At 43.5% G+C, this 26,394-nt stretch overlaps 4 protein-coding genes across 6 annotated transcripts in view; 2 read left to right on the top strand and 2 right to left on the bottom strand.

The window, feature by feature from the left end:
* LOC128889803 (venom serine protease Bi-VSP-like) overlaps window positions 1-26,394 on the top strand; it is a 122,948-nt gene that overhangs the window by 90,392 nt on the left and 6,162 nt on the right. The gene's annotated exons all lie outside the window — the stretch shown is intronic.
* Window positions 10,407-15,337, bottom strand: LOC128889804 (CCAAT/enhancer-binding protein). Its single transcript, XM_054147797.1, has one exon. The coding sequence runs from the start codon at window positions 14,754-14,756 to the stop codon at window positions 13,686-13,688; it is 1,071 nt and encodes a 356-aa protein (XP_054003772.1). The 5' UTR covers window positions 14,757-15,337; the 3' UTR covers window positions 10,407-13,685.
* Window positions 16,439-25,580, bottom strand: LOC128889799 (arrestin domain-containing protein 17-like). 2 transcript variants are annotated; one of them, XR_008460504.1, is made up of 9 exons: window positions 25,292-25,580; window positions 24,307-24,447; window positions 23,828-24,042; window positions 23,568-23,756; window positions 23,194-23,396; window positions 22,555-22,775; window positions 22,137-22,265; window positions 21,815-22,059; window positions 16,439-16,450 (listed from the first exon to the last, which is right to left on the bottom strand). XR_008460504.1 is itself a non-coding variant. In XM_054147788.1 (8 exons), exons 1-8 carry the CDS (start codon window positions 25,407-25,409, stop codon window positions 22,043-22,045), a joined length of 1,233 nt encoding a protein of 410 aa, XP_054003763.1. In that variant the 5' UTR covers window positions 25,410-25,580; the 3' UTR covers window positions 21,806-22,042. The 2 variants fall into 2 exon arrangements, 1 of the variants encoding a protein (XP_054003763.1); XM_054147788.1 differs by lacking the exon at window positions 16,439-16,450 and having other exon boundaries at window positions 21,806-22,059.
* LOC128889813 (longitudinals lacking protein-like) lies at window positions 17,359-21,713 on the top strand. Of its 2 annotated transcripts, none has more exons than XM_054147814.1 (4): window positions 17,359-17,538; window positions 18,076-18,308; window positions 18,380-18,594; window positions 18,676-21,713. In XM_054147814.1, exons 2-3 carry the CDS (start codon window positions 18,120-18,122, stop codon window positions 18,572-18,574), a joined length of 384 nt encoding a protein of 127 aa, XP_054003789.1. In that variant the 5' UTR covers window positions 17,359-17,538; window positions 18,076-18,119; the 3' UTR covers window positions 18,575-18,594; window positions 18,676-21,713. The 2 variants fall into 2 exon arrangements, with proteins under 2 accessions (XP_054003789.1, XP_054003788.1); XM_054147813.1 differs by lacking the exon at window positions 17,359-17,538 and adding an exon at window positions 17,615-17,895.

The following is a 26,394-nucleotide window of genomic DNA, read 5'->3' on the forward strand; positions in this document are numbered from 1 at the left end:
GAACAGTGGGAATTGTACTATTATCAGTGTGTAACAAGCCATTTTCTATTTCACTCGACTTCTTCGTAGGACCCTTCAAATAGTTAATATACATTCAGTCCCATAAATATTCTCATGCTATTATTAATATTGAAGAATGGGGTTGAAACTTGCTTACTTACAACATGGCATCCATGGAGTTTGAACTCTGTGTTTCAATTAAAATTTTGTCATGCACGTTTTGTACATTTCAATGGACACGTGGTCGAGGGTACGTGTCACTCGATCCTCGGCACAGGCTTCCTCAGGTGCGCGAAAAGGGCAGTTTCCTCAATTTCACGGAAACCGTACGACGGAGTTCTTCGACTGTTCGAGGTCTTCGCGCGAGCAAAGGTATTTTTCGAGGATCCAGATTCCCTCCAGTGGTAAGCAGTTTTTATGGGTAGGATCTTTGCTCGAGGTGTATGATATTACGTAAAATCGTTGGACACTTATGTTCGGTGGTCTGGCTGACAAGGGAGACTTGAATTTTGCTTACCATACCGTTTTCGATACATGCTAGACGATAATAGAACAATTTATATTTTTACTACGATATCAGCACTTTATTTTCCTTTCAATATTTTTCTGCGAGCTGGGTACACTACCTGCAATCATGCTCGGTGCGATTTTTCAACTTGGTGATAAAACCTGACGTGAAACCAATCTCTATTAGATTTTATTTTTATTTTCCCGTTTGCAATCTCATTATATCTGCGCCAAAACAAACTCACATGAGTTGTAAAAAAAACAAAAAGAAAAAAAAAATAGATAATGTTTATTACATCTAGGCGTACGTAACAAATATCAAAGATGGCGTGTTGGTATTTTTTCGTTGCTGACCCATTAGATTGTACCCAGGAATTCCCAAATCGATCAATATCGACTAACTACTTTAAATCTTAGGAATGGCACACTTCAATTCTTAAATATCATACGCCTCGACGCGACAGCGTTCGAGATCGTGGCCATCGATCATGAAATATCAACCATGTATCCAGAAATCTGACTTTATTCTGACTTTATCCGATCCACGATATCCACTCGACGTGATGTTTGCTTTCAAAAAATTGTGGTGCTTCTTAAACTATTTAACTTCGCCGATAAAGCGATAAACTCTCTATTATTCGTAGCGGGTTATATAATCGCGACGATAACGACGTCGATCGTTGGTATCGATTCTGTAGCGTTGGTTCGGAGTAACTGCAAGTGGGAACGATAGCGATCGTCAGGCTAGGAGAGGAAGATAGGATGATCCAGGCCACTGAAAAAGGAAAGTGATTGCTACCGCGTTCGCCAGTAGGCAGGCTCGGCGTCGTCATTATGCAATAATTATTATGATCGCGCTGTCGTCGTAGTCACCATCATTACCGCGATTGTCGATCGTGGATCGTGGCCCACTCCGGTGTCTCTCGTAATCCAGGCTTTACGTTCGATTGGCGAGCAATTATACGATTTGTCGAGCCAGGCGGCTAGCGAGATCGTTCCTCGCCATTTTCTGTTTCGGTCCACGAGATGCTTGGGAAGAAAATGGTCGTTGAAATATTTTCGCTCCGGGGAAAAATGGAACGAGTACTTGCTGACGAGTCGCGGGGAACGAGCGAAAAAATGTGGCGAATGGCGCGCCAGGAACAAAGAGCCGTGCCATCGGCGTGACTCGAAAGCGCGAGGCAAGAGGAAGATCTAGAAACCTCGAAGGATGAGAGTTCGCTCGTCCTTGCGCACGGAATCCGGGAAGTCCCCCGAGGCTTTTATTCTTGTGGAAAACTAGAAACATCGCGTGCGAAACCGGTCCTCTTTCCATGGCACTTTTTACCGCGGCGATCCATCCCATGGGGGACTTCTTACATAATCGAATTTTACATAAATTTCATCTTTCGTTGATCCATATCCATATTTGCTCATAGAAATAGATTATTATCTATGAATTAATAAGCATTGGAGTTGGACAGTATAAATCTAAATAGAATTACTAAACATCAGCAAAATCTGACATAATTTCTTTAGTCAAATACACAAGAATCTACTTTTATTACCCCAAAATTATCAATTCTTTAATTTCTACATATTAACAAGTGTATGCTATGATCTAATACGTTTTCTTTGCTGATTCAACTCATAAATTCTCTATCCAAGCTTAATCATAAATTCTTTTCCATTTCCAAACTTTGAAAATGATTAAACCCAAAGTGTCAAAAAGTAAAAGTAAATGCTTCTTACGGAGCCTGCAGGTCATTTCTGTTTTTATCGCGTTTCGAGTTGGCGACGTTACGCAATAGAGCTACTAGAGAGGATGCAGGTGAGAGAAAGAGTGCACCGTGACTAGTTAGTGTCGCGCGATGGCGATCAGGGGAAGAACCGTGCGCTCAAGCTATGGATTGCGATGAACACAGTTCGATGAACCACCGAACAGCACGCCATCGTACCCGCGGGGTACGAGCGTTCGGATTTTTGTCGACTCTGCGATATCAATCCATTGTTTCGCGTGCGAAATCACTTACTTGCGAAAAATAAAGAGGACCTGGATTTATTGCCTCGTGCTCGCATCGATGCCTCGAGCCTTTCTATCGAACGTCCAACCGTGGAAATCGAAGCGTCGATGCTCGTTCTATGTTCGACAGTTTCTGTAATACTTGTGAATGATTTGTTCAGAATTTAAAAAATTGCACTGTTCCTAAAATTTGAAGTATTTGTCCCCGACCACCAATTGCGGAGTGGCGTGTAGAGCGTTTTGGGGTGTTTGAAAATTCGTGGCGTTTAAACGAGTTTAATTAAAACGACGCGACGATAGGTCGATTACGCGAGCCATAAAACTGGGAAAGTTGGGACGCGGCGGAAGGATGTAATTGCTTCGCTTCTCTAATTAATTAAAGTGTTCACGCACCGCACCGGAGGAGCACGAACTTTGTTATTGCGCGTTGCAACTAGGCCATGCGCACCTGAGTTCCCAACGTAAATGGAGCCAAAGTCAAAATTTGAGATGGAAACTATTTATATTCTCATATTATCCACTATTTATTTTCAATTTAAAAATCCATCGCATGCAATAATTTCAGTTCAAGATTCCCCAAACATACTCACAGATATCTCAAACCAATCGACCGCCATCAAAACGATGACTTAAACGCCCCCTAATTTCCCTTTCCCTATCTCGGACTCCATTTCCATGAAAATCCTCCACGTCGATCACAGGAAACGATCCTTCTCCTAGAATCGACGACCTAGATGAACTCGCGCTAGGGATTGGTGGCCCATGGAAGTAATAGTCAGTTTTCACGAAACATATGCTCGCGACGGCGCGGCGTCGTTTCGCGGCAAAACGGTCGTTCGTACGTGTACGCGAAAGTTCTGTCGAAACGACGCCTTAGTCATCGTCCTTTTCCGGAGGATATAGCTATATATATATATATATGTATATATATTCGATAATACTAATCCGCGGCTCGTAGCACCGCTTTTGCTTTCTTGCAGCGCAGTGACCTGATTCCTTGCCGTGCAACGGTAAGAGCGTTTCCAGAGACTGGCGCTGAGGGAGATGGAAAGAGAGAGTATTCAGGGAGTGGAAGAGAGACGGCGTTATCGCGGATCCCGCGATATAAAGAAGGATAGCGAGCGGGGCAGGAGAGAGCAAGCGACACAGAGCGCGCCTCGTGACACGTAATACCCGTCACGGTAATAGTGGTACGATATTATAGCACCGCTAATGTCATTCATTTGTGATTTAATGGGAGAAGTCTCGACCGCAGCCCATAGGAGGACAACGACTGCGCAGCCACGCGCATTTTCGCGAAATTCGTACCGAGGATCCGGATGCAAGAGCTCATAGTTTAACAAATCCATATCGATGGCTCGTGAAACTTATTATAGGAGATCAGCTTCTTATGTTGGTAGATTCGGTTTCAAAATTAGGCTGGGATACATTATTACGATGCCGGAGGGTTTATTTTTCAGCGGGGTTTCTTGAGAAGGGTTGATTGTAAGCTGAGGCATGAGCGTGATTCCATGAGGGTTCATGGAATCACTCCACGAGCGTCGAGCTCGTTCGATCGAACGTACCTCCCAAAGACAAATTGCTAAATAACATTCGAACCAAACACTTCCTTTCCATCTAGAAGTCGCGTTCGCAGCAGCCGTTCCTGATAGCATCGCGTTTGATAGACGTTCTAATAAACTCTCGAGCTCCATCGAGGGATCTCGGTCGCTGCTGTACGCCGGACGTTTCATTCACGTGTTTTTTTTCTTCTTTCCACAACGTAGGAACGTGGAAGGAATTCTCGACAGTCGACTGGCACGAACATATGTTACAGTAGTCACTGTGCGGATTCGTTCGCTCGTGCTGTCGCGGTCGTTTCCAGCAGTCAGCTTCTGGTATCTCCTCTCTTTATGTAGGCTATCCCCGGTTACGCTAGTTACGACGTGCTCTTAGAATTTAGGTTGACCATATGGCGAACGGAATCGTTGCGTTTCTTTCTCGCTCGCGGTTATTAATATCGCACCGCGCGCCAGTCCGAATCGTCCGCGCGAGCACCTTGCCAATCGGACCGATCGACGCTGATCGACGATATCGCTCGCGACGTCGATTTACCGATCGTTGTGGATATGTACTTGCGCAGGGACGAGATTCGTTGTTGGAAGTGTCTTAGCGTCTCTGGCACTAGCTTTTACGTTGTGTTTCCGCGATCGTTTTGGATTTTTGTCGGTTCGCGGTAGCGCCGGCCGCGAGCGAAATAATCTTCCATGTTTGTTCATCTGTATTTGCGCCGTGAATGCGTCGGCAAACGCGTGCTGGCGTGTTTGTACACGATAGAGCGAGTCGCTAGAGGCATACGTCGGGTTATCAAAATGTAATTTACACTCGGGAGAAGATGACGTCGCCTTTACGGTGTCGGTCCATCGATCGAGCGGGTGTAAGCGTTTGGTCGTATGGAAGAACCGCGATAAAAATAAATTCTCAACTTCCTCGTGGCCGCGTGGGTGCGTGGACGCGTGTACTATACTATAACGCGGCCCTCGGTCGGATGAATCGTCAGGCGAAGCCCTGGCCGACGTTCAAAGTCGCGCTGATGCATCGACTTCGTTTTGTACATAACGTAACCGACCCTTGGATCCCGTGACGAGACGTTTCAACCCTTTGCGAAGCCATTTGGTTTAACTACACATCCTTGGGATACTAACCCTCTCCACTTGGATGCATAATCACCCTGTTCCAAGTGTGCAAAGATGAGTCACATCGTGTTACACATTGTAACTTTGGAACCATCTAATTTATTCCATTGACACGTGCCTCACACGAACCTTCAAACATGAAGGGATATATTCGTACTAAAGAATATCTGTTATATATCTCATATTTTTTTTATCAATTTCCTATGTCCAAGGGCAACCGAATAATTCGTTGGATTCGAGTTTGATTGGCGTCAGGTGATGCGAGGGGGAGGGTGCAGTGTCGGATGCGTCCCTGATGCGTCGCGCGCGTCTAATATAGCAATGGAGGCGTGGAATATAGGTCGCACGCTAGAACGCTCTTTTATATGTGCCGCCGCACGCTCGAGGATCGTGGCGAAGGTACGCGCACGCGCGCACACGAACGAGCGCCGACACGCGAGCGGGCGCGTTGCATTGCGCATCGTGCACGCGTTATGAATTCGTTAATGTCGTCATTGCGCGCCGCGGAATTCGCGCGAACGCGTCGGATCCCTGATTCGCGGCCCATCGACAGCTTTCACGCGAGTTTTCCACATGGAAAATCGAAACTGTGACGTGGAAAGCAGCCTTCTACTCTGAAACGAATTGAAAGGAGACACTCGGTTCAGGTCTGGGTTAGGTTGCATTCAATTTTTTAAACAATGGGTATCGGTGAGGGTGTTTCGAAACTTTCTGTGAATATTTATGCATATATCGAGGAAGTTTGTGTGATTTTTTGGGTGGAAACTATTAATTCATTGAGTGAGTATTTTTATTGGAGTAACTGATGTATAAAGCTCCCAAATAAAAAAAATATTTCCAGCTCCTGCACTTTGAACAAAAAATTCCACCAATTAAAAGAGAAAAGGAAAAATGAACGTCCTTCTCCGTAGAAGTCAACGATTCTCCTCGTTGTTGCCAGGACGAAGAAGTGGGATTGGATAAAAGGGCTCAGCAAAGTATCGAACACGCTCGTGAACGCTTGGACGAGTATCCGGCTTTTCGTTTTTGTGACTCACCGATCGAGCACGGCCAGTGGTACGAGCCGACGAGTCGCTGAATAGAAGGCTTTTCATCCAGCGCGAAGCGAAATAGTCGTTCGCTTATTTTAATTCCCGCGGAGTTCCGCACGTACGTCTACGACCCGTTACGGCCGGCATAACAATGCATGACGTAACTCTGGGGTCGAATCCTCCTTACCTCCTCCGTACAACGATGTTACAGGAAAGTGAAACTCTCGGAAACCAGGTCACACCCACATCGTGCTCGCAGCAGTGAACCGCGATGCCGATCTATGAGACTCCCCTTTTAACTCCTGCCCAGATACTTTTCAATACTAGCTAGTGATATCTTTCTACGAAATTGGTCTAAATAAGAGGACATTTTCAGATAGGCTTCCCGAAGGCTCTAGAACTGCTTTTTGTTAGGCTACATTAGTATAAATTAATGTAGAAAATCCTCTTGTAGAACTCGTACTTCTAGCTTAGAAATTATTTAAACACCCTCGCACCTGACTTTTTGATTTCTCCCATTAATTAACAACCAGAAGTTGCCAAACATTGACTTCCTCGAGAACGTGGATCGGCTTAAAGAACTTCAAAGTCCCCGAAACTGAGAACTTCTGAGGAACCGCGGAATCTCGAGGCGGTCGAGGGTCTCCAAACTTAGATCTCCGGTAAAACTTAGGATCCGGGGTGAATTCTGCGAAAGTTACGGTTCGCTTGGCAGCGCGTAGCGGCTCAACGTTAAGAGGGCAACATAATTAGTCGTTAGTTTACGTCAACTTGTCTCAGGGCTGAAGACCGCCACGGGATATAAATATGCGTCGCTAAGACAGCTTCCGGGATGCTCGACCTTCCATTTTCCTGAAGAACAAACGCCTCACGAGTATAACACGCGCGAGCTTGAAATAAGTTCACGTTAAGAATTACAAGAAAATTTTTACACGAATTGAAAATGGGCAATAGGAACATTGACTCACAGAAGCCTAGATTCCTAGATTCAATCTCTTAAAGTTAAGATTCTATGAGCATTAAAACTTAAAGAACAAAAATTGACAATAGCTAACGATTATTAACTCAAAGAAGCCTTAATTCGTGTCAACACACCTGACCAATCGATAATTAGCCTAAACGTTACCCAATGCTCCTAGGAGTCAACCCACGCGTCGATTCTTCGAGGAGTATCTCGACGACGGAAAAGAAGCGAAACGAATGCACTTCCGTTCCGCGTTAGGAGGCAGAAGGACGTCGAATGCAGCTCGACGCCGCATTAAAAGTATGACATAATGCGCCGAGTTTTGACGCCAGGGTGTCTACGTACACGTGTCGCGGTCGTCGCCAGTTTTAGACGCAAAGCTCTGCCAAACGAGCAGCCTCATCGTCCGCTGCGCGAATTTCGGCGGAGCCGCGACCGTTTGCTGAGAATACGATCCTCGGAGATGCGGTGGACGTCGAGGCTCGAGAAAAGACGCCAGGCACGCGAGGCATTTGCGTCGAAAACACGGAAACGACATTCCAGCAACTCGGGGTCGATTAATCGCTCCCGCGAGTTTCGTGAATGACGACGAGAATACTACGCGAAGGATGCGTTGTTTTCAGGGGTTGGTGGAGGGCATAAGGGGGTCGACTGGTAGCTGAGTTTTATCGAGCAATTAATCGAGCAAGTCCGGAACCCTTAAAGCTCTGTGAAAAGTGGACCTCGACACTCAACTACGTACCTTGATGTAACAACATATAGTTGCAAATTTCTAAACTCACTGTGTATGTGTATGTACAGATTTCAGCCCCTGAAGAACAGAATCCTAAATCGGAATATGTCGCAACTCTGATCGTTATTCCGTGGGGCGAATTTCACGGGCAAACGGACGCTTCCCTCTTGTCAAAAGTGCTTTCCTCTTCGTTCGAAATCTCTGGTTTTGACAATGTCGCCGTTATTAGCGACACACTGGCACCAATATTATTATCCACCCTTCTATTATTCGTCTCTATTCTGGCTCCAACGGTATATAGGTTAGGGCCAGCTCCACCAACGCTGTTCCACCCACGCGTTTCTTTTCCCTTGCTCCTAGTGGAACTCATTCTCATGAACGCGAGCCTGTCCACGACGCCCATGGACAGTTTTCCTATCTAAACATAAATTCCAAGTGAAGAACCAGAGGCAAACAACTTTCGATTCGTGGTTCATTCGACGAATCTTTACAATCTGAATTATAAAATGAAATTGTGCTTCTAGTTCACTTTCACTTTCATTTCTTTCCATCGTTTCATTGACTACAATTTTGTGTGGAATTTACGCTTCAGGAACAACCTTACAGGAAGCTGGGAGTCTGACAATATAATCTACTCCCAATTACCTCGTTCGAAGTAGAATCTGACCGTATCAAGATTCAGCAAGCCCATTCAATTAAGATACGACTGATTTGGTCTCCGAATGACACGAAACTGCCTCCAACGATAGTTCAAGATAAACTTCTCTATTTCTGGCTTGAACGTTTTCTACAGTCGCTTCGACAAGTCTTTAGAAGTTGCATCAACTTCCTTGGAAACCAAGCAGCGACTTCGAGAGTCTAATCTACTTTTAATTGGTCTATCGTCGAACGTGATTGCACCAGGTACGTAATCCGTACCAAAAGTTCAAGCAAAAGAAGACTTGTCGAACGACTTGTACCAAGTCCACTGGCCTATTTTGCATGCGTGACAGGTAATACAGGTATCGTGTATCTCGACCATTTATCGAATGCATTGCTGCTTTCCAGAACGAAAAAAGGTGAGGGTACTTCCCAACGTTTTAAAATCTCCCTGTCTACCTACAAGGAAGCTAAAAAGAAAAGTGCTTTGCTACAAAACAAACAAATTCCTTCCTTAAGTAACGCGAGGATTTACAAAGAAGGGTTCACCTCGGTTGCAAGGTTCCGTGGACGTTCATTTTCGGTTGTAGATAATTTATGTTCTCGGAACTCGAAACTTGCAACCTTCTGGACGGACGAAGGGACGGAACTAATTCGAATTTAATTGCACACGCGTTTCATGAGGTTGAGAACGCGTTTGAAAACGCGAATTCTCGCGTTGCCAGAGGTTATACTCGAGATTCAGCTGAGAAAAATTTGGTTTCAATACTAAGTTGCAAATGAAAGCAGTACTGTAGACGAATAGAATAACAAAGTTCGATGTTTACTTTCATTAGCTACACCTTTGTCATTGATTTATCGATGGCAGACGCGGACCTACGAAATTATCGCTTTCACTTGATCGATACGATCTACTCGCGAAACGTTCCTTCACCCTGGGGGCGAATTTTTTCGGACACGGTGACGTTTTCGAAAATCGAAGGTACGAATTCTTCGTTCTTGAACCAACTGTACAATCCAAGATATAACAGATGATTCGAGTAAATGACGTCTCACCTTTGAAAAAAAAGTATGAAAAAACAAGTGTCCTCTTGGTTGGCTGCGATCGTCGTACATGGATAGAACTCGTATCCTATTCCACGACAAGACTCTAGGAACGCCACGATCGTCACAATGGTGTTAATCTATTTATCTGACTAATAAAAAACTTATGTCGTGACTCATTCTACGCGGATTCGCGTTGTAGGGGGTCTGATCGCTTTTTGCGCGCGTATAGATACATACGTGAGCGGCAGGCTCGATTTTTACCGCTGGATTAACGCTTGACAGCTTTATTGTCGTTTGCGCGTCGCGTCAATGGGGCCTTGCACCTTTCAAACGAGCTCACCGACTTGACGACGCTAACCCACGACGTCTTTACCACTTTTGAAATTTCTGTTTCGTTTGTTTGTGGGTTGCATGGTAACTGAGTGCCTCTGCATTAAAGCTACTGTATTTGTTTCGAACTTGATTTTTGTTAACAATAGAGTGCTCCATTTTTAGAAGAGATTGGTACCAAAGTTATATTTTGTTCTCAAGTTTAATGGTCACCGAGTGTCCCATTCGTAGAAACCATTGTACCATATTCTCATCCTACTTTTTAACAGAGCAGAGTGTTCATCCATTGAAGGCACTGTACTACTCGAATCGTGTCGAGGATTCGGCACTCGATCACTCGGTTTTATCATTTCGAAGTTTCGTCATTTCCCGTCCGCTTTCACCGTTGCCTGTGGTCGCAACCTGTTGAATCGACAGCTGAAAAGTGAAGGCGTATCCCCGGCTGGGGGGAACGAGGGGTGAACAAAGAATTCAGGCGGCTTTTTATATCAAAATATATTTGTGCATAGACAAGAAGACAACCGTGACAGGTAATCTCGTACCTAACATACATCAGTCATACGCCAAGGAACGCGTGCAGCCGTGTGCGCGCGTTTGTTTGAGTCGTACATCACCGAGAGACCCGACGAAAGTCTTAGAAGAAAATAGGAAGAAGACGAAAAGGAGAGAAAAGAAATAGATAATAAAGAAGAAGAGGTTGAAATGTGTCGCACAAGTAACGCGTATAAGTAACAAACATTGTTCTCTCGCACGCGATCGAATGTACGAAACGATAAAAGGATGAATAAAGAGAAAAAAAGAATAATAATTATTAATAATAATGAAATGAAGCCCGCTTCACGCGATTTTACGGTAACTCAAGGTGGAGGGACCCGATTGGATCGAATCCCTGGTAACGTCGGCGAAATACATATATTTCTCACTCTCTCGAACTCTCTTTTTCGCTGTAATCTCTAGCATGCGTTCGCATTTAAAACGTATAACTATTAACGATTTGTTGGCAGACATGCGCGCACACAATCATCATTATATATATTACATATCATTAATTCGTCTTTGTTACTCTTTCACGCTCACTTACTCACTCTCACCCCCTCTTTCTTTCTCTCGTTCTCCCTGGCGCACAAAACACGAGCGTTTCGTTTCTCTAACAAAATATATTAGCTTTTTTATGTACATACATCTCGAATATAATAAAATTAATATAGAGCTATAATACAAGGGCGTGTAAGAGTTTTTTCTTTTCAATTTTTTTGTTTGTTTGTTTGTTTGTGTGTGTGTATGTATGTGTATTCTGGACGTTCGCGTGGTTCACCCTGTCGAGGTACACGACGAATCGAAAAAATAGAATCGGCATCGTCGTTTGTCGCATAGCTACCTACACCAGAGATGGACGAAGCATCTCGTCATTTGCATAAAAATAAAAAATTCATTTACAGTACGATATACACGACGGAGGAATGATTTTATTCCTTATCCATTGTTCCAATCAAAACTTCCCTTCGTCCATCTCCGTTGAGTCCACAGTATCTCACTATGCTTTTTTATTTTTTTTTGTTTTGTTTTAGGTACTTGGTAATGAGAACGATAATCTAATAAAATCGATCGATATCTAAAAACGAGCCTGAACGTAGCACGCGGTATACGTGTACCGAGAAGCCATCGTCGTAATGTGTTCATACATAGGTGTTGCGCGTGTTTACGTGTGTATTTGTCTTCGATCGTGGAAGATGTATCAAAAATGTATACCGACGAGAGAATCGAAGATTTATGCGAACGCGTTTACGTATGCGCGGCCACTACTCGCCATCCGGGTATGCGTACGTACGCGTGTGTTTGTGAAAGTGTAATCGACGGGCTCGTACACATCGTCGCGTGGTTTGTTCAGACTTCAAGAGTCGCGACGCTTCTACGCGTTGCGGATCACGCGATTCAACGAGGTGGCGATCCAGAGATGGTCGCAATTCTCGTCCGAATAAAAGTTTCGAATAAAAATTGGGTAACGAGTAAAGCATTACCTGTTCGATAAAAAGTACTGTATCCAAGGTACACAGTCGAGTAGTCTTTCGCGTTGAGTTCATAGAAATTTGTATGAATTTCAATCGTATAAATAATCGAAGAAATCGCTGCGTGGACGATTTATTCGTCATTCGTTGCTCAAATAGAATTCCGCCCATCTCTGTGGCACCCGAACCACCCAGTCTTTACGTACTTGCAAAAGGTAGATACGAAAATAGTGGGGAAGAGAATCGGGGGATGAAACGAAGATCGATAGGATCTGAACCGCGACTTCCATCAGAGTTGGGCAGTGATTTCTCTAACTTCGGGTTAATCGTAGTCGTAAACTGCATTCGCAATCGTAAACTATTTTTGTAATCTTCGATCGTAAATCAGGTATAATCTCTGAGAGTGGAGTGCGATTGTTCATTAATCGTTAACCGTGATTACTGATTATCGAGATTATTGTCAGCCCAACACCGATCCTCGATCAGTTTTCAGTTTTCACCTATCTAGCGCGCGTTTTTCTCGAGGTGCAAGAAGATGACCGCGACGCGCAGGCGTTTCTTCGTTTCCGGGGGCGAACGGGGTGAGGGAAGTGTCCTGGTGCACTCGGTATAAAACAGTTCGCTGCGAGCAGGGGCACTTTTGCACACGAAATAGTCGACCGAGTCCCAGCTGCTGAAAAAGTTATCCCCGAGAAAATCGCGAAAGTTTTTCACGAGTTTCCTTACTCGTGGTCTCTGTTCTCCGTTGCCTCGATGTTTCCCAAACTCAGTGGTCCTTAACCATTTTCTTTTTTTCGAGTCCATAACAACATAGATAGATCGTTTGTTTTCATATATTATGACTCGACGAAGGAACGAATTTACTTGAAAACGAGCACCAGTTATATTCTCTTATTCTAACAAGTTCGAATGTAGATGAATTCAATTAAAATTCAGTAAAATTCAATGGCTATTGTCCATGAGAACATTCAGACACTGGAGAGTAAAATATATGATAAATTCATACACCTTTCAGATTCTCTGTGAAATACTGTAAAAACATCGATCTGAAAATTTCTGTTCCTTTTTATTATTGCTCCACCAAAGAGACCCCGAAATATTTAACATTAATCGACATATTTAAAATATATTCCCCGACTGGGAGGCGCGTCTAAGGCAGGATCCGCCCGGAGAGTCTCATTCGCGAGTCCCTCGACGGATCTAGGACGGAACGCCATATAATTTCTATTGGTCCCACGAACTTCACTTTCATTTAGGCGGAAAACCAATAAACAAAATAAATAATCGATACATTCCTCCCTTCATCGAATCTATACTAAACATTCCAATCGATCTATTACCGAATTCCTCCTACAACGATTCTCCAGAATCGTACACCAGGCGTGTCTCTACCTAAATAACGCCTAAGATCCATCTTGGAAACGATGTCTCGAGCTCGATAAGGTTAAGAACCACTGATCCTATCCACCAACGCGCCTCGAACCACGCACGTGTGCACCTCGCGTTCTTCGACTCGTGGAGACAAAGACGCGTAGCGTCGTCTATCTCCGTCCTTTATTCGTATACTCGCGAGTGGATCGAGAACGGGGACCATCGGGCCCCTGGGAAGCGGAAGTCCCGTTCGCAGCGACTGCTCTTCACAATCGTATGGGGCCGAAAGGCAAGGGACGAAGGTCGACGGTGGACGAGAGAAAGGCGCGATAGCCGCGACGGGACGTCTCAACGTCGCTCGAGGACGACTTTGTGCGCTGCTACATGGGTCCCACCGCGTGCTGCTGGAACTGGTCGAGGTGCCTGGAGATCTCGCGGTGGAGTTGCTCGGGCACCACGCCGACGCTGCTGAAGAGGGACCTGAGCACGTTGAGCTCCTCGGTGAGCAGCTCGATCCTCTTTTTGAGCAGGTCGTTGTCCTTCACCAGAAGCTTCACCTTCTCCTCGGTTTCCCGCGATCGCACCTTCGCCTTCTCGCGGCTCTTCCTCACGGCGATGTTGTTCCTCTCGCGTCGTCTTCTGTACTCGTCGCTCGCCTTGTCGATGGCCTTGCTCTGTTTCCTGGCGGCTGCTGCGGCTGAGTTGGCGTGATGTTGATGAGCCATCACTGGCTTCATGGGACCACCACGGGGCGGTGGTTGGTGAACTGGCGCGCCAGGGTGGCCGCCAGGCACCGTGGAAGGCGTCAGAGTGGTGAAGGTTGGCGCACCGTTGGCGAACGGTCCATTGGTCACCGGGCTGTAACCTCCTGGTGGATACTGAGGGCAGTGGCGACGATAATCCGCCGGGTCGAGGGGCTCTTCTTTGATGCTGGGCGACTCGGAGCTCGAGCTGTTGCTGTCGCTGCAGCTGTTGCTCCCTTGATGGTAACTCGCACCGCTGTGCACCGGTTGAGGCATGTAGGCTAACGTGGTGCGTGGGTAACCTGGCGTTCTGACATGCTTGACGGCGCCGTTGTTCGCGCCTAGCATGTCCAACAGGCCGTCGTTGAAGTGACTGTCGTCGATTAAGTGTTGGAGATCCAACGAGATTTCAGGCGTGTTTAGGTCCGTGAGCTCGCCGGCCGCTGCGCAGTGTTCCGCGTACTGTTGGTGAAGGCTAGCCTTGCTCGCGGAGACCTTGCTCACCACCGCGCTGGTCTGCTGCTGGCTGTGATTGTGATTCACCTGCAACGCGGAGTTGTTGTTGTTCGCCGCGTTGGCGTTGTTGTTGTTGTTACTCGGATGATTGTTGTTGTTGTTGTTGGCGAGCACCTGAGCCTTCTTGAGATCGGCCGCCCCATGGGCCTGGGCCTGGTGGGCCGCTGAATCGTACATGACTGGCGACTCCATCGCTCACTCGCACATCACAGATACGCAATTGTCGGTCTATCCGCGATTTTCTTTTCTTTCACCAAGGGCTCTGACCACGAGTCCCCTCGAGCGTTCCTCGACACGGTGACACGTTGTCCCAGGGAAACGTCTAGCTGAGCGAAACGCGCAGCTGCAGGAAACTTCGCCGCGAGAAACGACCTCGAACGGCGTCGCGAGTCGGGAATTTTCCCTGCGCGCGGACGGAGCAGATAGATCTGACACTGGTCCAAGAGTAGCAAAACTCGACCCTCGGACTATTCCAATTTTCGAGGACGACGCGGTCCCGGTACGCGGCGTGTGTCGCTTTTCCGTCACACTTGGCTAAAAACCGCGAAGCTTCTCGATCGCGCGACTTGACACGTTTCGCGTAAACGCGCGCGATTGTTCACCACGCCTACGCGGGCTTTTTTTTCGTGCTCGACACACGGTCAACACCACAAGGGACGCCGACTAAAACAAGGCAAACGATACCACCCGCACGATAGCTGGCGCGCGACTGAACCGCTTCGCGGCATGTCGCAAGCTTTCAATGTGGCGCGCGTCGAGAGCAACTCCATGCCTCATTGCGCTTGCGCTCGCGCTTCCCTCTAACCGCTCTACCTCCCCCCCCCCTCCCCCTCCCCCTCCAGCCCCCTCGTTCCTCGCGGTGCGATCCGCGCTAAGAGTCGCGGTCTTCCCCCTCCTCCTCAACGGATCGAGCTCGCGCTCTCCGATTCTCTTTCGATTCACTCTTTCTATCTCACTCTCGCTCCTTTCTATCTCCTCCCTTCCCCTCTCTCCCTCTCCCTCTGCCTCGCTGTGCTCGCTCGCGGGCCCCGCGATCTCTCTTTGTCCGTCTTACGCGCTTGACACGCTGCCGTCCCGTCGCGGCATCGCGCGACAGGAAAACTTTTCCGGTGCTGCTCGCCTTTCTCGGTTCTATTTATAAGAACTTATACACGAGAACATCGGGTCCCTTTTAGAGCGATGAATTTTCCACCGGAAATCGACACTTTCCGCAGTTTAATTCTTTTTTTTTTTTTTTTGGACCACTTCCTCACGTTTAAGTGTTTTGTAAGTGACAGACACCTTTATGACGTGTTTGGATAACGGTGGACTGTTGAGAAGGTCTTTCAATAAATGCAATTATTTAGGGAACTATACCTTTTGATCTGTAAAGTTAAGAAGGTATTGTATAGTAGCGTAATCATTGACTCTCCAAATTAGAAGTTAGTGAAATCGTAAATGCCTCCATGGTCGAACTTAGGTCTGCGCGCTCTTCGATTATCCGAATGTAAATTGAACGAATCCCACCATAAACCTGAAATACCTGAAACGGTTCCGAAGGCAATTAAACCAAGTTATGAACCATTATACAGTGGGCATTTGGTGAAAAGGTGCCTCGCAGGCTTTGAACGAAATGACAACGAAAATCTGAACGTGACGATGAGCATACAAGTATTCAATACGTGAATTGCTCTTATAGACCCGAAAGAACCACTCGTACACTTTAATAATTTCTTTGTTTCGTCTGCTTACTCTTTGTGAAACGGTACCATGGAAAACACCTTAGACAGTGAATGCATCGCAAGCTTGAAACGTCTAAAATATTTATTACGACGAGTAACTCGAACTTTTCGTTTTAAATAGTCCCAATAATTACCCAATTAATCGCTATTCTAATGAGAATGCCCCTTAAGATACCGTTAATTGGATATCATTGTAGATCAGCCTGCAGGAGTGTCTTTCCATTAGCGACAGGACCACATTTGGTCGATTGCTTGGGTTTTACCGAACTTAGTCACCCGACAATCTTGACTTTCGTCTTCCTAAACCCAACAGGTTCATTAACTCGTTATATCTTTTTTACAGCGATTATACGTCGACGACTCGATTCGTTTCATAAGAAGGATAATCGACGATTATCTTGCAGTCGTCGTTGATCACTGGATCGGAACCGATTTCTCTGTAAGAGCGGGCACATTCGATTTGTCAGCGCGTATGCTGATATCTGTCCAATTGCTTGCGTGAGATTGCGCAATTAGCTGCAACAAAAATTAATCGGTAATGGGCGCGAGATCCTTTTGCACGGAATTGACCGTTTGGAAATGCTTCGTACTCTATATAGGGTGCTCTTGACATTTTGTGGTGGGATTATAAATTTATACACTTATTTGAAACAAAGAAAATTCAATTTTCACAATCTTTTCTTCTTTTCTATTTTTGGAACTTCCTAATTAACTATTCTCTCAATCGCGATATAAAGTTCGTATTTGATCCTTCGAGATAACTTAGAAAGTATACTATTATAACGAAAGAACTAAGAGCTTCATGTTTCATATTTCATAGAGTTTATAGTGGTCTTTTGTGAAAGGTAAAATTTGCAAATGAATTTAAGATGTTATCTCGATTACGCGAAATAATGAAACCCTTGTTCTATCTTCGCGCCTTATAACAAGACTTCTATGTATTTTAAACGGCGCGCTGACGTCGCTATACAATTTTGGATTGACATTTAAGAACGAAAAATTTCGAACGTTGGAAACGACGGCCGCGGCGACATCTCGCGCATGGAAACGAGTCCACTGGCAGTCGGTATGGCATTCGCGAACCGACTCTCGACGGAAAGATCCGAATTCGACCGAATTTCTTCGACGTGATATTAGCCACAACAAAAAAATCGTAACATTCGTGTAAAAACTTTTCGGTAGTGTATATATTTTTCGCGTTCCTTTTGTGATTCACCGTTAACTCTGAGGATTCACTGGACCGTTAGCCCCGGGTGAGTAACGATTTGCGTTAGGTTAATTTCCACGCGAGTTTCCTGCCAGCGCGAGTGCCTTTGACGGAACGTCCCCGTCGGATGTAAACGTATTGTTATGACAAAATGCGAATAAAACGTTTCTCGTGGGGTTTTCCGATTTTTGGATAAAACGAGGGTGCTTTGTGGCATGATATCTCTTTCTCTGTTTTCGTTTTCGATTCAATAAACGCCCACGGTACGCGTTGGATGCAAACTGTTGAATGTGTTTTGGGCTTAACCTAAACGAAATCTGGTACACCGAATTCCGCGCGACACAACAAAGCCGTGTGTTGTATTCATTCTGGAATAGCATTCTTCCTTCCTCGATTGACAAATGTAATTCTTTTTTTGGATATACAGCAAGTTCTTTGTTTGATTCACCGTGTGTACGCTTAGCTCTTCGTTTAACGTGTCCTTTGGTTTCTCGTCCTAGCTGCCCTTATGTTTATCGTGTTTATGTAATGTCCTGCTTCGTAGAAACTAGAAAGTTACGTTATCGACGGTAATCTTTTTCAGCTTACAAACTCAAGCAAAGATTATTGGGACATCAGGTGTCAATAATGGCAGATGAACAGCAACAATTTTTTCTTAAATGGAATGATTTCCAATCTAATATGGTATCGTCGTTTAAACATTTACGAGATGAAAAAAGTTTCACGGATGTGACGTTAGCTTGCGATGGTCAGACCTGTAAAGCACATAAGATGGTGTTGTCTGCCTGTAGTCCTTATTTTAAGTCTTTATTAGAGGTAGGTTATTGTAAGGATAAGTCAAACGCAAGTTCTTCAGAGCAAGATGGTTATACATTGGGTTTTTGTAGGAAAATCCGTCCAAACATCCCATTATTATTCTAAAAGATGTAGCGTACAGCCACCTCCAAGCTATTTTGGAATTCATGTATGCAGGAGAGGTTAATGTTTCGCAGGATCAATTGCCTGCGTTTCTTAAAACTGCCGACCGACTCAAAGTTAAGGGGTTAGCAGAAGCACCAGGTGCCATTAAGAGAGAGGGTTAAAAATTGCACTTATAGTTATGGTAAGGTATAGCATTTAGGTTTAAGGTAAGATTGCATCCACATGAAATTTTCATACGAGGAATTTCTACTACCCCTTCCAGGATTTTGGGAAGCGTGCGGACTGAAAAAAAGAGTGTAATAATGTAAAGTGATCGCGTAAAGACATATACCACACACTATAAGAACACACGCTATGCGTGCACAACTCAGTGTCCTCTGGTTCATGACTTGGATCAACACACGGCGACAATGTAAATTATGCCTTTTCTTAATCTCAGTTAATGTTAACGTTGTATTGAATGTATGTATACAAATATGGTAGAGATGAAATGTTGATGTTTGTCTTGAATCCATTGCGCCATAACGCGGTGGCGGCAATAACATTGATTATTTTTTTAAAACAAAGTGCTGCAAAAAAAAAACTAATAAGTGGGTCACGATAGTTTACAATACATGCTGACCGTGGCAGTTTTGTGGATCAAACGGAAATGTTAACAAACATCTTTACGACTACCTGTTTTTTAAAATGGATCTACCGACTCGCTATACTTTCATATCGGTGGTTTCATGGTAGATCTATTCGCAAGGTATCGAAATTTCTGGAATCCGTACCAAATGCTAGCCGAGCCAAATATTTTTTTATCGCTTCTCTTATCAATCGAGAATCGGACAATTTTATTTTGCAATCGTTTTCAGAGAACGAAATGAACAAGGGTTGTTATTTCGTGCTATTTACTTTTTATTCTTTTTCTATAAGGTTTTGCCGATACAGTCGGTCGAATAATACCGTCATTGTTTACTGACAGATTTATTGGTATCGATTCGCACGAAATTTGGATCGTATCGTGATTAGATCTGCAACACCCCCGGTAATCACTTTGAAGAATGTTAAATCAAGTTTACTGGAAGTTGTAACATGCGTGTCATGTGTTGCTCTCTTTTGTTGTCCACGTTGTTTTGGTAAATCGTGTCGTTTCTCTCTGTGGAGTGTTCGCAATCGGAACGGAAGAAAATGATTTCACACGTTTAAAATCTTCTCCGATACCGGTTACTTCTTCTAGTGATCATGATTTTTTACTTAACCAAATACTGCCAGTATTTGTACCGGCGTATTCACAATATTACCGATAGACCAAATTTATTTATGATAATAATATATTAAGGGTTGAATGTCTTAAATCGAGGGAAGGTTATTGTAATATAAGCAAAGCAAATTTTTGTAAAGTCGGAGCGCACAGTTCCTTTCCCCTCCCAAAGAATCAGGATAATCAGAGAGGTTTGCATACAAAACAAAATGTCAGGAAACATTATCGAGTCAAGAACATGCATTAACGCTCGATTTACGCAAGCCATCCTATTATTTATTATACACAAAAACTTGTCCAAAATCCTTTTTTTATATTCTCATTTTTCGAAAGTATCGACGTTTCGTGCGAGCTTGCAGACCATATTGTCTTTCCCTTCACTTTTCTTTCACTTTTTCGAGTAGAACGCAAATTTTCATTCTTTACTCTATTCACATTTTCTCGCGCAATGAATCGTTTTATTCTTCGATCGAAATCACTTTCAGCGCAACTCACGATTCCCGCGAATCTCGAATATTATTATTACGTCCGATGCGATGGATATGTTTTCTTCTACCATGTGTATCACGGTATCTGTACTCGTCAATTTAACGAGCACGAGTTGTTCTACGACACCGAACGTCAATTTACCGTTGCCGATTCCGTGTCCTAGACTTCGAGAACACCTTGGAAACAAATCAACGGTGAACAGGAATTTTTTTTTTTGTAGCGTAGCTTTTATTTAATTTTGCGTCGGATGTTCTTGTGAATAACATCGTGATTGTACGATTATTAGAAAGCAGCGAGTTTTAAATAAAAAAAAAAAAAAAAAAGAGAGAGAAAGAATCGCCCCTTGTCGTCGCAAGGTTTGAACGAGTCTAATAACAACCGTTGTTGCAACTAAGAATGACGAATGTACGAAATGGGACCAGCAGCAACTAAATCGTCATGGTAATTGGAATTGACTTTATCAATTTTCGTTAAGAGCCAGGTATAGCGAGTCAGAAATATTCTTTCTACCTCCACTGGTGATTTAAACTGTTAATATCCTTCTAGGACAAACAGGATCCTCGTAGATAAAAATCTACGCTGTATCGAGCTTTTTAAAAAATAATATTACGATACAACGAGAATAGGAATTTAAATAAAATGTGAACAAACGCTCACGTATTTATATTCATACGGTGAATACTGAACAGAATCAGCATTTTAATAGTCTATACTTTGTTGTGCCATGTTTTTTTGTTGTACTGAGTTGTTATTTTTCATAGAAGCTTATACGGTGTATATATACACGAGAATCCCACAACATTTTAGTATATAAGTTTGAAGTTAACAATAGAGGTAGCAGAAATATTTCCATCGACTCGCTCGGTACACACGTTTCTTTTTGTCCAGCGAAACACGTTTCCAACGCGTATCAATTTTTACTCGTTTACTTTTTTACGAGCAAAAACGTAAAGTTAAAAGTAGAGTCTTCACAGTCATCCGATAGCAAGTCATGCAGATATGAGAAAGAAAAAAAAAAAAAGGAAAAAATGAAAGAAATGACGATCCGTGTCTATTCTCAGTATTTAAGACAGCCTTTAACGTTAAGACGGTTGGGTTCAGTTCCTACAATGACACGTTTATCGGGCATTTGGTGGTTGATATGCGAATTGTACCGTGTGTATTTGCTGAACTGCAAAGTTGAGATATATACATTTTAGAGTAGAGTAAAAAAAGTGTTATACGAGTGATCGATTCGAGATAAGTTCGCAAACTTGTTGATAAGCCTTCCTCACACGTTCTCCCCTCCCATCTTCCCGTTTTGCGTGCGTTATTTTTTTTTTTTTTTTTTTATTCCCTTTTATCTGGACCGATCAGCGAGATCTATTGGTTTGCCGAAGTTGTTATCGACGAATCTCTCATTCCTTATTTTGTACGCGAAATTCTATAACGTCCTCCCCCTCCTCAACCCCTCTCCTTTTTTTTGAACGACAATATATCATTACTTTTTCTAATTATTATGACTCGATGATGATTACGATTACAATATGACGATGTTGAGATATGAAATAAATTGTGTAAATATATCATTTTCGTAAAACCGTTGCTTTTCCCTTGTAACCTGTGAGTTTCAGCTAGGGAGAAATAAAACACTCATGTTCGTTGGCGATGAGAATGTTTATTATACCGCAAATGTACAAATGTGCGTGTACATTTATTATATACATAGTTGAAGACTGTATTTAGCGTTGCATCTAGATACAGCAGTCGAGATAGACTTTCAGGTTTTGGATGAAATCCGTGCTGCCTCGAATGTATTTGCAACGGTTGAGTCGAGGGTACTATACTTCGTCGAGATACTCCCATTCAACCCTTGTGGTAGCTCCAGCGTAAAATTTCCGTTTCTCTAGTATACTTATTTGGTCTGTATGGCTAAAGAAGATCATTTGGTTAGAGGCAAGGTAATTTAATAGCATTTAGCTACTCTACAATGGATCCTAGGATCTTACTTGGCGTTGGATAGTCGAACACAGGGTATCTAGGCGCGAATGGGGTGTCTGCACCATGCACGAAGTCCGATTCATCGTGGTCCCTGATGTTCTCAGCCCCTGACATGCATTCCTCGTAGGATGGCGGCGCTGAATGAAAGCAAAAGGTGAACATTTTATCCTGAGAAAGACGTGCCATTAATTTGCTAACGTTTAAATTATTATTGTTTCAGGGCACGGCAAGCGAGCGAAATAGTGGCGCCAGAGAAGAACGTCTACCACCTCCGGTTTTCTTTAATCTTGTCTAATAATTTATGCAAATATAATTACTATCTCTAAATACACCTAATGACAGTTTTAAAATCCTTCCACAATAATTGCAACTTCTATTCTCGCATACCTGTTGGAAATTTGATTGCATCAGTTATTAATTACTTACGTATTTGCCAGTTGATGGACGAGCTGCCACCCTGGGTTGGCATAATGAAACCAAGGGGTTGTCGTGGTGCATTAAGCAAACCACTGCTCGATGGTCCAGCTACTGGATTAGGCGCTTCAGTTCCTTGTATATTTACTTCGCTATAGGGCGGGGCAGTGGGTGGACAGAATAATGGCACTGTTCCTATTAGGACTTGATAACTTCTGGTAATCTTGAAGTGCCTGTTTGGAACAGAAACGAAGATTTTAATATCGAGGAATAGCAAGTACGTACATCTTAAATATACGGTGACCCATTCATAATGTAGCGCTTCTAACTAATGTAGAAACGTATGTATAAAACATGCGGTGCAAGTTTATATTAGCATATAAACATCCTCTGAGCAATAAAGTATATATAAATTTACAATATTCTTTTTTCTTGGATTGTGAAATAAACTTGAATAGAAAGTGTGGTCTATTTTTTGTAGCAATATAGTGAAAGAATGACGTGACTCGTGGTCGAGAGAGTGACTTTCAAAGTTCAAAATGTTTGTTGCCACAAGCAGCGTGCCACTCGGATTGGTCATCGAGCAGATTACATTGTCAATTATCGGAATTCCCTTGTGATAAGTTACTTATCAGCATACGGCTTACTTACGCTCCGGAAATGTGGACGACGACTTTGAGATAGTAAATCAAGTCTATAATGCTGCAGTGCTCCAGGCTGGACGGTGGTACTGGCGGTATTCGCAGCTCCAGAAAAACTTGATCCACATTGGAAAATGGTCCTGAGTACTTGTTACTTTGCACGTCGGCAAATTCTTTCTTTGTTTTACCAGAAGACGCGTGGAATTTAAGTTCCTTAACAAAATGATTTGAATCGAATTAAAATATACGTTCATCCCCCTCCATTGGGGATCCCATTTTATTCGAATAATAAAATACGAATAACATCCACCGTGTAATTATTTATTCAAGCGAACGGTTAAACTCTTATTTGCTCAAATCCGTTGCAATACAAACTGTACTCACTCGTACTAATTTTGTGGTGAACCGCGTTACCTCGACGCTGTTCGAGGAGTTGGTGTAGTCAATCGTCGTGATTATCGACTGTCCTGGAACGTACCCAGCGGATGGAACTCTGATGTGTATGTTCAAGGAGCCCACATTGCCGCAACAGCATTGGTAAAAATTTTTCTGAGCCTCGTCATCGATTCCCAACTGCACATAGAAAACAATTCGTTAAGACTCAAGAAGTGGCGAGATTCGAGAAGTAAGAAGCGGTCCCTTACGCATCTCTCTCGGTACGAGTTCAAATTCAAATTCGAGACCACGGTGAACGCAGCTTTGCACTCGTGATCGAATCTCCATGGTCTGTCGATCACAGCTTTCACCGTGTACCTTATGTACCCATACTTGTGCTCGAAGCTGGATGGGATGCTGTTGGGCAGCTGGAATTGGAAGGGGTACTCGTGGTATCCCACGGGAATACGCACACGCGAATCGTCTGGAACATTGCAAAGGGATGTTAGCTAGAGTCTGTTAATTATCTTTATTGCTTGTTGATTTTACAGTACTCAATTTGAGAAAGTAGACTTTCTCAGACTTTTGGGGTTCTCGACTAACCCTATGTTCTAGATTCATGGATCTTGAATAATTCCACAAGTCAAACTCTTCAGAAGTCATCCTGAGTTCAATATTTATGTCTCTTATATTTTAATGCTACAGCAGTTCTAGTTCAGTAGTAGTCTACCGAGTGACTAGTACTCACCAGCAGGAGCGCTCAGTATGTTGAACTGGACGTTGAAGTAGTTCTGTGAGTTGGTATACGTTTGCTCGTTGACGCGATTGTTTTCATTCGTCCTTTCCGTCCATCGCACACGGGCTTCCCCCTTGGCAGAGAAATACAGTCCTACGATTCATCGAGTGGAAAATAAATTAGTAACCGTAAAATAAATCGCGCTTATCGCGCCACCGATAAGTATTCGATGCCCGATTTAATCTCAACACCTCGATCGTTTGACGTCTCTGCCACTCGAGCCCGTGATTAAGGCGTTGTTCTTTACTTTTAACGATATTTCGCGTTAATAAGTCTCGGAAACAAATTGCACAACTGGCTTCAGCTATCGGTGAAAAATCACTGTATCAGTCATGTTCTTTTTATTCAAGATAAGGTAAACAGTGTTTTGTATAGCTGCTATACAGGATGATTCATTGAAATATTATGGAAAAATTGCTTGAACACGAGGTGTATCAGATATAAGTGAAGAGAATTTTTATTTTCTAATTTTAACCTTTTCAAGTAACATAGCAGAATAGGAAGTCAATGATAGAATATAGAGTCAATTACAGTCTCTTAAACGTATCGAACGAATTCGAATCTTTGGTTTCAGGTTGGAGAGCAAGAAAATGCCAAGTAGAATGTATCAGTGTGTCAGCGTTACCTGCGCGCAAGATACTATTGGGTTTCCCGCGCGTAATGCTTGAAAATTCTATAGTAACTAATGATTATCCAAGTCGATATTCTCGTTTAATGAGTTTGTCTAATTAAAAGAAAACATTCGAGCCTCTACTTCACAACCAAGTACGAATCCTATTAATTTCTATCTACTTTCGTTCAGGATGGAGCAAGGATAAAACTGCGATAGCTTTTCAAGGTTTTGCGTCAACAAACTACGATTATATTCACTGACAACAACAAACGCTACCTCGTTCTATTTTCAATTACCATCACGTGCTTCTCAGATGAAACTCACCTCTGATGTTTTTTTCCTTTATAGTATCCACGACGATGGTCCCTGTAACTGCTTCACCAGCAATGTACGTGGCACCCGGTCTATCAAAAACCACGCGGAACGTGCTCAACGATGGCATCGTGTGCGTAACTGACGATCTCTTTTATCAAACGAGTCCAGTCTGCTCGATCTTCGAGGAGGGGAGAAGATGCAGAAGACAACTTGAGGTTGTCGAACGCGCGCTTTACGAACTGCATGCCTCTTTGTACTGTATTATACTGTAGACTCAGGTATTATCCCCACTGTGTCATTTGGAGTCTCATCTTCCCGATGATTCATTTGCTGGTCGATCGTAGATGAACGACAACGCACGAGGAGCTGATGGCTATTGATTACAGTTTCTGGAAATTGGTGATAGAATGTAGAGTGGCGTGGGAGCTTTAATAATAGATTGGTATCTTCTCGTCATGTGTCTATTGTCTATTGTGACTATTTTATCAGGTGGAACAATACCGTTGCAAAAAAACATGTTTTGCTTGGAGAAATACTGATAGCATGAATTTTATTAATAGTTTAATTAATTGCGTAATAGGAGTTCCAACGCTTCTTCTGTGAAACTATAATGTAGACTCGCGTAATTGATAAGCTTCCTGTATTTTCAGAGACTTGGTATATCAGTTACTGTCCAGATGGCGGAGGTGGTTTATTCTCGAACATGCTAGTCTCCGCAGAATCACCAGAGACTTCCACATTTTAATACTGTATACTACATTGTGTAGGAGTCTAACCGAAAAATAAGGCACGGGGATTCGAAGCCACGATCCTCGGATCCACAGTCGACCGCTTTACCTACGCGACCAATTCCGTACCCTACGTTTCGTGTTCTTATTTGACTCCTTATTGTTGGGTATGGGAGGCGCGGACACTACAATTGTATCATGTTCTCTTTACTAAATTATTTTTCCGTCAAGAAATGAGAAAAATAAGAATTGTGACTATAACTAAATTTATTGTTTTCGAATAAAGTCACGTCGAGTTTGACTTGATAGCCATAATGAACGTGTAATCAGTCTTCGTTACAGAAAAATGACAAATAACAAATGAAGCACCGAAAACAAGTAACG

Source organism: Hylaeus anthracinus, unplaced genomic scaffold, assembly GCF_026225885.1.
Source record: "Hylaeus anthracinus isolate JK02 unplaced genomic scaffold, UHH_iyHylAnth1.0_haploid 11997, whole genome shotgun sequence".
NCBI classification, from domain to species: Eukaryota; Metazoa; Arthropoda; class Insecta; order Hymenoptera; family Colletidae; genus Hylaeus; species Hylaeus anthracinus.